Raw genomic sequence first — 13095 nt, forward strand, 5'->3', positions numbered from 1 at the left:
AGAGAGAGAGAGAGAGAGAGAGAGACTAATTACCTCATAACTTTGCTGATAAGGAGACTTGCTCTGCTCTTTGGAGCTGGTTGTCCAGGGGACAAGGGCCTTATGACAGTGGCCTCTCCTGAAGCAGTCTCCCTGCATTCTTCAACACGTAATTCTCCCTCTCCATCACCCGTGGCACTGCTGTCTGGTTTGTATGTAAATATTATTGTGGGTTTCTGGTTGGGGTCATCCCCTTTGGCTTCAGCAAACCAGTGGTGGCGTTGCGTGGGAGGCGGAGGTAGCATGGTGATTACAGTTCCATCGAGGCCCACCAGTTTGCCTTTATCCTTCTCGCGCTCCACCTTCTCTCTCTGCTCATCTTCGTCCTTCCGCCGGCGGAAGAAGCTCTTAAAGGATATCCAGCGTTTGGGCTTGGCACTTTCAGATGATGGACGTCTGCCCTCTCCAACCCCTGGACTTATCTCTCCATCACTGGGACGAGAGGACCCTGCAGAGGGCTTTGTCCAGTTGCTGAAGTGCCTCTGGAGAAGATTGGTGGCATGGTATGGAGAGGAGGTGGACCTGGGTGGAGGGAAAGGGGGATTTGCCTCTGCCTTAGGACTTGTTGGGGCCACAGCGGCAGATGCACTCTGGGACTTTGGCAAGTGTTTGGCTGGAGTCTCCTTCCTGGGTTTTGACAGGCATCCGTCTGTAGAGGAGAAAAGTGACTTGGGTCTGCTGAGCGTGTCCCTAGTGGCGTCAGGTGGGAGGGCATAGAGCTCCTCAGCACTGCAAGTTTTGCTCTGAGCAGACGGGGACTCTGGAGGGGACTGGGGTGGCTGTATCGAAGCCACTATCTGGGACAGCACAGTGCTCGCTTTCTCCCGCTGCCCTGTGCTGGTGCCAGATGATGACATAGTGTCAGTGTTGCTGTCTTTGCACGCCTCCCCACTGGGCTTACGACTCCGCCCTGGTGTGGCACAGCTGGGGCTGTTTGGGGGCAGACTACCAGGCAGAGGAGAGGAGGCGCTAGTGGGAGGGATGAGAGATACAGGAGTTGTGGCTGGCGTGGTGTTGTGTTCGCTAGTGGTTCTGCAGTTCAAGTCCAGGGATTTTGGAGATGTTCCTAAGCCACCTGTTACATCCTCTGCAGTGAGCTTGTCTCCCGTGGGCTTGCTATTGGGAGACTTCTCATCGGGGGAGGCTTGGATGCTCTCAGATGAACCAATTTCCTCGTAGGTGTGACTGGTGACCCTGCTTCCAGCACCAGGTTTGGGTTGTGGCAGTTCACCACTGAGACCCAGGAAGCTCTTGTACACAGCCAAGTTGTCATAAGCACTGGGGTTGATAACAATGGGAACCTTTACAGCATTTTTTGAGCTGCGGGCATAAGTTGGCTCATCACGGATGATGATGGGGAATGGGGGCATTCCTGCATTGTTGTAACTGTTGAACTTGATCTCTGACAGATTTGGGGACTTCACTGGCACTGTGCGGGATGAAGATAGGCCTGCAATAGGTGAGGTGGGCGCAGATTTGTGGGTGCAGTGTCTAGGGGGTACAGAGGGCCCAGGAGCTCCTCCAGAGACCAGCTCGACCCTGGGGATCTTTTGTCGAGGGCTGGTGCTGGAGGTCCACACCTCTTGGTAGCGGATGTTTCCAGGTTTCTTGCGAGAAGTGCTGAGAGGAGCAGAGGAGTTTGCCGTTGATGGTGAAACTGGGGTTGTTGGAGTGTCTGGTGTCGCTGGGGAAAGTGGTGATACTGGGGACATTGGGGAACCTGCTGACAGTGACAAACTAATTGGGGAGCCGGGGTAAGGTGGTGGGCTCAAGGGAGTTGATAGTCCCTTGTGTTTGGGAGTGCTTTCTGGGGCATAGCCTTCTGTGCTTGCCATAGATGCAGACACATCTACCACAGTGTAAGGTTTACAAATGGGAGGCTTTTCAAGGTTCACTACTCTGTAAGGTTTAGCTTGTTCCTCTGTGGGACTAAAGCTAATCGTAATGGGCTGGCCAGGGTGAGCCTGAGGAAGAGCACCACCTTCCCGCTGGATTGCTTCTTGGTCCTCCAGTCGAATGGCAAGAACAGCTTTGTGGGTCTCATTGGCTTTTGGTGAACTCAAGGCTCTGTGCTGAGGCTCTCTTTCTGCTGGAGCTGAACGAGTAAGCGCCTCTCGGGGGGCAGGCGAGTGTAGGCCGTTGCGAACACCAAAAGGGACACTGCTAGTGCTGGATGATGTACGTGAATCATCAGGCATAGAGGATGAGGATTCTGGGGAGGTGGTGGACTCGGAGTTTGACAAAAACCCACTGCCTTGCAAGTCATTTTGTCCATAGGGGAGGAGGCCAGGCCCCCCATTTGAGTCCATAGAGGGATAACCATTAAGGATTTCATCATAACTGTCATCGTAGTCCACAGCACATATGCGCTGCAGGGAGCGATTTCGGAGTGGCACAGTGTTCCATTTCTTTCCTGCAGCAAAGGGCACTGGAGACAAGGTTGCAGCACGGAAGTTTGCAAAACGCGGTTGACCTCTCATTCGGATCTCCATGGCTAGCAGTTCCTCGTCACTTTCATCCCAGCTCTCATGCTCATCATCACCATCACTGTCATCATCATCCTCATCTTCCTCATCATCATCATCCTCCCCCTCGCTTGAGAACTCTGGATAGCAAAAGCGTCCACCTTCAGTGCTTATGATCTCTGCACTGTCACTGAGAGATACCCGTTTGGCTTGGCCACTGCTGCTTCCCATTGCGAGGCACCCAGCAGCTGGCAGTCCCCTCTCCAGAGAGCGCCTGTATGAGCTGCTGATCCTGCCTAGGAAGTCGTCTTTTGAACTGGTGCTGGGTCCAGAGCCCAGACCAGCAATCTCCTTCAACACATCTGTGAGTCCATTGTTGTTGTTGTTGCCACTGGGAGTTCTGGGGCTGCAAGGACCATAGCCTTCAATTTCATCGCCACCGTTTTCGCCTTCATTGTTGTTTGGTCCACCAGGCCTTTGGTGATTTAGTCCATTACGGTTCCACACGGTGAATGCTGAGGTTTTGCCAGTGCCTGGGCCATCACCAGACCGCTGGTTTCCCTCAGCGTCCAGGCCTGTAGAGGAGCAGGGTAGCATCATTGTGGGCTTCACAGCAATCGTGGGCTTCTTGGCAACAGGTGGCCGGAACTGAGCTGAGCGTGCTGTGCCACCGCTCCGTTGGGAGCTGTTGGCAAGGTTGGCGTTGGGCCTGGTGGCTCCAGTTGGAGTGTGGCTCTGCTGAGTCTGGGCTCGTTCAGGGGACCCTTCCTGGGGGCACCCTCGCTGAGGCGGTGCAGACTCTTGGGTTTAAAGCAGTTCTTGCACTCACCCGGTTTCCATACGTGCTCTGTAAAGGTGTTGCAGGCGGACATGGTTCTTGTCCTGGTGTGGCGCCTGAGGCTCAGTGGACTGGAAAGCCCTCCATGGGCCCAGAGGTGGGAGAATGGACTCTTCTACTACACTGCTGCAGACACAGGGCAAGTCTTCAAGGTGTGAAAACTCCTAACCTAGGACAAAAAAGAGAAGAAAAAGGGACATTTTAAATCATCCATTTAGTGGTAGCATTGATTAAATGGTTACAGTATTAAATGTCACATTAAATAATGCAACAAATAATGCAACATAAACATATCAGTAAAACACAATCTCTGTTGATTCAGTTCAAAAGCATCTTTAGCAACATGATATGTGACATAGCTTAAAGTCACGGAGACAACATATTATTTATTTTATTTTGATACTATTCTGATGACCTTTAAAATCACCACAACCAAATATGTGAATGAAGCACGCTTTCATTGCAAATGAATTTGCACTAAATCTCTGCAGTAGCTGCTGCTTTCCAAGGGGTGGCGCAGTGTCACTGAGCTGGGCTGACTGATGAGGCTGGGGCCATTCTCCACTGGGTGGCAGAAGGCTGCCTCATCATGAGCATGTGTGAGAGTGGAAGGCCGGGGGGTGACAAACACACAGGATCAGCCAGATATTCGCAGCTCTATTTTTGGACTGCAACTCAGTTCAGTTGCAGGTAGTAATCAGTGGGACAAGCTGAACTGAAACGGAGAGTGCTGATGCCTCTGCAAAAAACACGGAAGCACACATTTAGCAACTATTAATGTATAAATCTATAAAAAGTAGAAAATGATGAGAACTGCAATTTGATGATTAGATCTCATCAGAAGAGTAATGAACTCATTACACTGAAAACTGAGATGTAGATCTAATAGAACTCGGCCACTCGGTCCAGTAAATGAGGCAGGGCAACATAAGAATATGCAGTACATTAGGTCCAATTTCACTGTTGAAAAACAAATGAGTTTGCATACCAAACTGTCATAGAACTCAGAAGACTCATCTTAGCACAAAGCATTCTGGGTACAACTTTGTTAATATTTCAGGCATGTCCATTCTGACAGCACATCCTGTTTATGACCGAGCAAGCAGAGTGAGTATGATCCTCTTTCCTGGCACCGGTAGGCCACGCTTCCCACTGCCTCATGGTATCAGAACCCACATCCCACAAGATGTCTCCTCTAAACTCTGTCTTGCTGTCAACTTGCTTCAGAAAGCTAGCTGCCCATGTCTGCCTGTGGTTCAATTATATGCTGGTACTGTAGTATGTGCTTAAATACACTAGTTAAATACAGAGGGATACTAAAAAAAAATATCATTAAGTAATTTAGTAAAATTAAAATTTAATTAAAATTAAAGCTCATGTCTGCTTTGTGATGACAATGAAAAAGCACATCACATATGAAACTTCAACAGTCTGAAGCAGTTATCCGTCACATTCAAATTGCCTGGTTTGGTCCTATTAGAAAAAGAATGTTGAAAAAAAAGAATATTGAAAAAAAATGAATATTTCTAGTCCATTTCCACCTCACCTCAATTGACCAGTCCACCCACTCAGACAGCCTAAACCATTTATGCACAACTGGGAGCAAACTCGCAATTTGAATTTGAAACGGCAACCTACCAAGGACTGCAATTAAAATGAGGGTTTTATTTACTTGCACTTCTAATCCCACAGTGGAATGCAAAATAGTTTTCTGACCCAAGGCAGATGTTTTTTTTCTTCTAATGATGAAAAGGGCTTTGCCCCACTGAGGAAACTTCCATGGTGGAGGCAATCGTCAGTGGTAGGACAGTATTTCTGAAGTTGCTTGGCTAAGAGGCATAAAGCCATGAGGTGTGCTCTGTGTAAACCCATAGCTGTTTATGCCCAACACTCCTCTTATACAACACTGGGTTCAACACTGTCTTCATGTCACATTTCTGGAGCCGTGAGTCCATTTTGGAAGCTCTTTTTGGATGCCTCATTACTGGGAATCAGATCTAAGAACACAGAGGAGACAGAGGACAGACATAGAGGGACTGGATGCCTGCCTTGGCTTTGGATAAGTGGACCCTCTCATCAGTCACCTGCTGTCTCTCCCACTCAGTCACCATCCAGGATTCATTGTGGACATGGGCGCTACTGGATAGTGAAGCACCCCTGACAAGCAGCCTTTCAGGGAGCACAGTCGTGTTAATAGCCTGTCTCTATACTGTCTGTTGAAGCACAATGGGGAGAGTGATGCTTGTGCAAGAAGGGACTCAAATTGGCTGTGCATTTTCTGCACTAAACGCAAGTGAAATGTGTTTTTTTTTTCTCCAGGGGAAAGATTTTGCTTATCATTTTCTTTTATCAATTCAGAGTTTCAAAGGGGGCTTTTCCTTGATGAGAGAGCTATTATCAGTATGAGAGGAAGGAAGGATAGCCTTTCACTTTAAATGCCTCTCAATGTTCTGCTTCAGCTGACCTTTACATCTTTGAGGGAAGGAAATCCCTTATCTCAGCCAGCCTTTCACAACACTACATATACTTACTAATTATTCATACTTTGCACGCGTCTCTTTGGCTGGAGCTGCCATCAATGACCTCAGCATTATAGCCCATATCCTCTCGGAAGAGGAGGGATTTTTTTTATCAGACATCAGTCTGCCAAGGAAAAACATATATGTTTTCAATCAAAAGGAGCTCAAATCATCTAAAGTAATAAATGTGTTTAAGGCTGCGGACATTCCATAAAAATAGCACAACACTTGTGTTTCAATATGAGGGAGGAAACTGGCCTCTATCCCAACTTGGTGGGGTGAGTGATTGAACACCTCCACATGACGTGGGTAACACAAGGGTGGGTGTGACTGTCTGACGGGGCCACGGAGGTCAGATCCTGTACCGGGCATATTGCTGTGGTAACACCCTGCACTGCAGCCCGACTGACACAATGAGGCAGGAACACCCAGCTGAGGGGTTATTCACCACGACCCCAGCTCAGAGAGATTTATTCCGCTAACATGACTTTCCAGGTCCCTAGGGCAAACAATAAGGAGTGACTCAGGCATTTAAAAACAAATTAATAAAAACAAAAAAGATCCCCATTATAAACCATGACTCTTGACAATCACTTGCCTACATTTGGCTCTGAGGTCTGTTATATTTTAGAACAGCCTGAACAGTCAGTAGGTAGTAATTGCCCACTTTCCACTATTTAACCTGTCAAATAAAGTACCTTCTATTAAAGCAACTGTTCCATTTCTTCTGATAAATTAACTTTCTCTCTGCAAAGAGGAAATTACAAACATTATAGGAAGGTATTAGTATAACATTTCAACATCTAAAAACAGAACAGAGTACAGGATTGTATATTAGGACCTTAACAACATAAAACAACTAAATTGTTGTGGCTAAATTGTAGCTAAATTCATCATTCACCCCCAAAAATGGTTAGCACTGCCGGTCTGCCTATTAGCCTCTTAGTCAGACTCTCCCTGTCTGACATTGCGGAAATGAAGACAATACTCCATGGGCCCTCCCACTCAGTTCATCTCCAAACCAAGAGGGCCAGCCAGAGACTCATCATTCAATGTACCCAACAAAAGCAAATTCCGCCCATTCTCCAGCCACACAATCATGTTATTTTATAACCTGGCGTGAATTGATGACAACTCCCAGGTCCCATGGCCTACTTTGAGTCTGCCCAGCCAGAAAATGCTGTCTCTCAATTCTCGGTTATTTATTTATTTGCATGTGGCCACAGATGCAAAGTCTCACTGCTTACACCGCTGAGCATTTAGTTTTGTAAATGATCGGGGAAAACACAGACCTGGCCTCTTTTGGGATGGGACAAAACAATTGTTAAAAAACAATGATATTGATTATTTGCGAGCCATGGCAAAACAACATTCTTTTCAGTTCATCCAGAGGTGAGCAGGCATCCTACTTAGCTCCCTGGTAATGAACAACTTATGGGAAACATCTGAAGAAATTCTTTCATGTAAAAATAAAAAAAATCCTCTTATGTTTCAGTCATTGGGCCCTATCATGACATTCTAAAGTGCATCGTCACTCGTCAAAAGTCTATTCAAATTTAGTAGGATGTCCAGTTCACATTGGGAGGGGTTTCGTTATCAAAAGTGGAGCGCATGGCGCAACAAGGTGTTCCTAGGTTTTTTAATCAGTCATATGGGTGTGTTTGGGGAGTAACATCATTTCAAACCAATGAGAATGACATCTGTCATTCCCTTTAACGGCGCAAAGCGCGATATGTCAAATAAATGCATCGGTATTTTGGCATTCAACGGCGCGTTTGAAGGAGGCTGCTTGCGAGACCGTATGGAATAGTCATTCTTAAACCATGCTTTACTAAAACCTAGCATAGCCTTCACGCATTTGCACTCGTCTATTATTTGAACTCATTGGCAAAGTGAAACTAACTTCACCAAGGAGTCAGTCAAAGACAAGACAGTTATATGCAGTTACTTTCACTATTGACTGACAATGGGTGACCACCGAAAACATAGGCTGGAAAAAGCAACACTTACCCTAATGTTGCTCAAATGGCTGAATAAAACAACATTTATCCTGCAGAGGAGTTGCTTACATCTCGTGACAGTGCGTCTTCAGCTGTGCTCCACACCTGTCTCTCGCCTCTCCCCTAATCACTTTTAACCGTCATTACCAATTTGCAAATGATGGTGAATAACTACTCATCATGAGATGTACAGTATTTCGCACTGGTGCACTGGTGTGCATTCATGAATGATAGAAGGATGTGCGTGCACCTGCCAATATGACTGTTGACATGCGCTCTTAAAATAGCATATGAACAACTCGCCATTGACTTCTGACCAGGTTTAGGTGGTGTATGATGGAGATTTTTAGACAACGCGCCAGGCCCCTCCCTAGGTTGTTAATTGCCACAACCCAGGCCGCAATGTTTAAAAAATAAACGTGCAAAATACCGAATTCAACTTTGCGCGGGTGAAAAACGAACTTTACGCCATGCGCAGGTGCCCAAAATACAGTCCATTATTTGAAGTGAGTTGTTTAGGGCATTACAATTAGACGAATAGGCCAAATAATGCTGCAATGTCACATTACCCGGCTTTCTTTCCTTATTTGTTTTGTTTTGTGTTTTGTTTATTTTGTCTCTGTGCTTGCTATGATTGTATTTGGATGAGGTTGTGTTTGTTTATACTTGTGTATTTACTGAAGCTATCCCCAGGTGCTCAGCCTGAGCAGGTATTGATCACTGGTATTGACCGGATCTAGGCACAGTTCCAGGTCTCCTTCCCTCTCACTGATTTGGATAACGGAGTTTTAGTACAGAGAAATGGGAAAAGATAGGTGTGAAACACTGCCATGTAGACACTTCATTACATCCTTTAACATCCTCTTACAACCTTCGCATGACCTTCAATCACTAAAAGTGACACGTAAGACATTAGTTGTTAATGTCACCTTATCAAGTTTTATTTCACTATATTATTTAGCAAGATGTACTATTATAGCCATTTTATATCAGGCAATTAGCACAGTACGACATATGAACCAACAGGATGGAACAAAACTAAGAGACTGAAACTGATCACAGCCACTACTATCCTTGTGTAAGACTACTTGAAATGTTGACAGAGACTAAGACAAGACAAAGTGCTGCCTTAAAAGACCCTTTAATCCTTCAAATGTCATCTCTGACAACACCATTACAGTCAGGCAGCAGAAGTTTTTATAAACAGCATCAAAACCCAAGTCAAAAGTCAAGAGTCAATTCAGTTGATGGCAACCCTGTTAATTAAAAATGATACGAGAAATTTTGTCCGGAGCTCAACTTATACTATTAATGAGGCAAGTGTGTTTTCATGCTCTGATAGCATCACTGTATAAAGCTCTTTGTATAACAATCTTCTATAACAATCACAAAACTTGGGATCAGGGATGGAGGGAATCCAGACCTCCTCATATACTAAATATATCTGCATGCTCTGGCTGTGCCAATGTAGAATGTCCTTTAAAATATTTGGTAACATTTTACTTAAAGGTATCTACATAAGAGTGACATGACACTGTCATAACCCTAACACTAACCCTAATTTGTCATGACAAAAACCGAATGACACTAATCCTAACCCTAACCCGAACTTGTCATGAAAAAAAACGAATGACACTTGACAGAAGTGAGTGACAAAAGCACTATGTCATAAATGTTTATGACTTGTTTATAGTGTTTATGACACGTTCATGACAGTGTCATGTCACTCTTATGTAGATACCTTCAAGTAAAGTGTAACCAAATATTCTATACAGTAAACATCATACAGTAAACTTGGGAGCAAGAATGAAAGGGGATGATTTAAGAGACCAAAACAGCTACAGTTCCAGTTTTCTATGAGGAGAATGGGAGACACAGCTTACAGTGAAAGATCCTGCTGTCATGTCTGTTGTATTCAGGCACTTTGAGGTGTGGTGAACTTCTTTCTTATCCCAAATTACGTTTAAAAAGGAGGCGATGAATCCCAGGAGAGAAAGCCTGAGGCAGAACTGAAGGGCTGTGAATGAAGCGGGATTAAGCGCCTCTGTGGAGCAACGTTGAGTCACTGTCATCCATCATGAGGGCACCGAGAGCCACAGCCATCCCTCAGTCTGCTGGCTCAGAGCGAATGTTTACGTTTCGCCTTAAGCTAATGAATGACTCAGGGCATGCATCATTAATAGACTGAAATATAAAGTCTAGTTTTGCAGTATGCAGCGCAAGAGGGTGGTGACACGCGAGGCGGCCTGGGTAGGACACGCTTTGCTGTTCTGGGTTCGTAAATACGCAGCACAAAACATGTTGGGACAAAGGCGATCCTGGAGGTCTGACCAGAGCATTGTGTAAGCATGACTGATATTAGCTGGGGTCGTGGTGGGTGAGTTATCAGCCTCTGCAGCCCGAGGTACACTCACCGAGCAGGCACAGCGGAGGGAAGGAAGGGGGCCTCGTTGGTGACTGCAGTGGCCCAGGCTCTGACACACACACACACACACACACGGGTGGCAGACTCTAAAAAGGACATGTCCAGGTGACGAATGTGCCCCTGAGGCCTGGCGGCTCATCACTCGGGCTCGGGCTCTCCGGGGGGGTCTGACAGGCAGCACTGGGTCTGGAGCTTGAGCCAGAGCTGCTGGAGCCAAAACCACGCGTGAGCAATACAAATGACTGCTGCCGGATCCTGCTGTCTCACACTGCTGATCCACAGGCTGGCTCTGCAGCAGGGCACTCTTCTATCACACTCACACCATACATTTGCAGGCACAACAAATAAATGGTCAAGAGCCAGTGCTGTGCAAACAAGGCCAGCACAGGCTTGCTTATTGAGATGGCATGGGAAAAAAATGGTTTAGTCCGTGTTTCTTTTGGAGGTCTGACAGACGTTTAACGTTGCTTGTGGTGATCTGGATCATCGCTACACCATCATTTCAGTTGGATAACCAAAACATTTCAAGACTTTGGCTGAAATGCAAGAGCCCTGAAAGCATGCCTCTTGACATGTCTCTGTATCTGCACTGAGTGAATACATGTGTGTGTGGGCATATCAAAACACAGACTTCATGTCTCAGATGGTTGCATGGGGACTGATTACAAATGCACAGGCCTAAGTTTAAACACTTCACATGTGAGAGTAGGCTATGTGTGTTAATACACCCACTTTGAGTGTATGATTTAATGTGAGGTGAAACCCTGATTTACTGGTAGCCCCTGAGGAGAGACATAGGAATGCTGTGGCAAGGTGCTGACTCCGGCCAGGCCACAGTGACACAGTGTGTGAGTGTGAGTGAGTGAGTGGGAGTCTGTGTCAGCAACACACCATTTCAAGTGATGCTCTAAACCCCACTTCTGAAACCAACACCGTCTTCAGACACATTGCTCAATGCAACAAAATAAGCACATAGGGACGAGGCCTTGTTTATCCCCAACCTCATTTAAATGAGTACTAATTAAGAATTTCTGGGGAGGCCTCCCACACTATAAAATTAGAACAAGGAGGACTTAAATGGATTGCTACGGATAGTTATATGCTGTATTAGTTCGAGGAACTTAAACCAGTTGTGGGATGAACAAAAAACCCTGTCATTATGGCAATGCTTTGACCTTTTCACCCTGTCGGTCTCACACACACAAAGACACTCACACACACACACACATTGAGAAATACACAAGACACAACCACACACACACATTCATCAAACATCCATCCAATCTAAAACTCATGTCCTTCTTTGTCTGTTCCGGGTTCATAAGTTGAGCACACATCACGAGGCAGAAAAATCACCTGCTGGCACAAGGGCAATTCCGTGTCTGGCTCCTATGAATGCACTCAAGCAGTGAGGCAGCATCCACCTGGCCCTGGTCTCATATTAATGAGGACTTTGTGCTTGTGCAAGTCTGTGTGCTTCTAAGGACACCTGCTACTCTTCTCAACCTAGCCAACAGTCCCCCCGGGGGAAGCTTGGCAGGCCAAAGAAGCAAAACTCAGCTGAGACCGAACAGGACAACCACAAAGGCCTCACTTCACTCTGCTGCTCTGACCAATGGACTAAGCAGCACCAGCGTCTAAACAACGAAATAAACAAACAGAACAAAACAAAATAAAGTTACACTGGTAAGGAGGAGAAATGTTTCTTGCTTTTACTGTCCAAGAGTGGAAGCATTGAATGCAGAAAGCTGGAGTAAACATTCAGTTTCTGCTGTATCTGACTTTAACAGTCCTATCCAACTCCTGCAGAGCCCATAGCCTAGGGTGAAATCATCAAGGCGAGTTCATATCCCTGACCTACAGAGGTTTTGACTTACAAAACACCTGCACTGCCCTTACACATCATTTGAGATCTGGATGAAGGGAACGTTCAGAGTGAATTAATTTCACTCATTTCAGCCGATCAGTTAGATTGATCATGTAGGCCTTTGAAGGCTCCTCTAGTGTCAGTGAGAGCCCATGAGTGACGAGTGTCATGGCGGGAGGATTAAAGGAGAAACTCTTCCACTGAGGGCCCCCACTAATGGTTGTTTTCATTCCCGTCTCATGTGAGGTGACATGGTGACATTTTTTTTCCAATTTGTGATGACTTCTTTTCTGTTGAAAGGGGTGGATCTTCCTTGTTTAAAAACTTATTCCACAAGTCAAAAGTAATTTAAGAAGAGTGCCATGGGCTATATGGTAGATACACCCCTCTACTTTATTTATACAAAATCAGTACAGCTTCCTTTTAATTAACAATCTCCTGTGTTAATTACACCATGTGTAAATATGTGACAAGCCAGATTACTACTCTCTACCATGACCGTGACCATCTGACCTACCTACTCTAAGACAAAGGTACAAGCTAAAAAGACGTAAAAGAGAAGGATGATAAAATCACAGAGACAGGCTCCAAAGAGTAGAAACCAAACCTGTGTATACAAAACAGTCCTGGATGAGGTCTGAGAGAAATCTTGTAATAAGGTTCACTGCAAAATAGGTAGACATAACATAGCAATGTTTACATTAAATATCATACACATACTTAACATGTGTGAGCTAAGGAGCTGACTCAACCATGACAAATAACAAAGCGACCTTTAATAAAGCAATGATGGCTGCTTTGTTGACCTTCATGCTGAATCCGACAGCATTTCCCTGACAGTGAACCAGTTAATCCCGTCTGAATGAAAACCCTGCTTGTGATAAAAGCTTGGAAGTCTTTTTTTTCTTCTAAATCCTCCTTAGACCGCAAGAGAGTGAGAGT

General features: G+C 45.6%; 1 protein-coding gene across 1 annotated transcript in view; it reads right to left on the minus strand.

Annotated features, from left to right (window-relative positions):
- The window catches only part of peak1 (pseudopodium-enriched atypical kinase 1), a 93259-nt gene that overhangs the window by 18866 nt on the left and 61298 nt on the right, over positions 1-13095 (minus strand). The window contains 2 exon segments of the mRNA XM_048257018.1: positions 34-3250; positions 3253-3511. Of these exon segments, the coding sequence (XP_048112975.1) occupies positions 34-3250; positions 3253-3376 (3341 nt within the window). The 5' untranslated portion in view covers positions 3377-3511.

The sequence above is a fragment of the Alosa alosa genome, chromosome 11 (assembly GCF_017589495.1).
Source record: "Alosa alosa isolate M-15738 ecotype Scorff River chromosome 11, AALO_Geno_1.1, whole genome shotgun sequence".
Taxonomy (NCBI): domain Eukaryota; kingdom Metazoa; phylum Chordata; class Actinopteri; order Clupeiformes; family Clupeidae; genus Alosa; species Alosa alosa.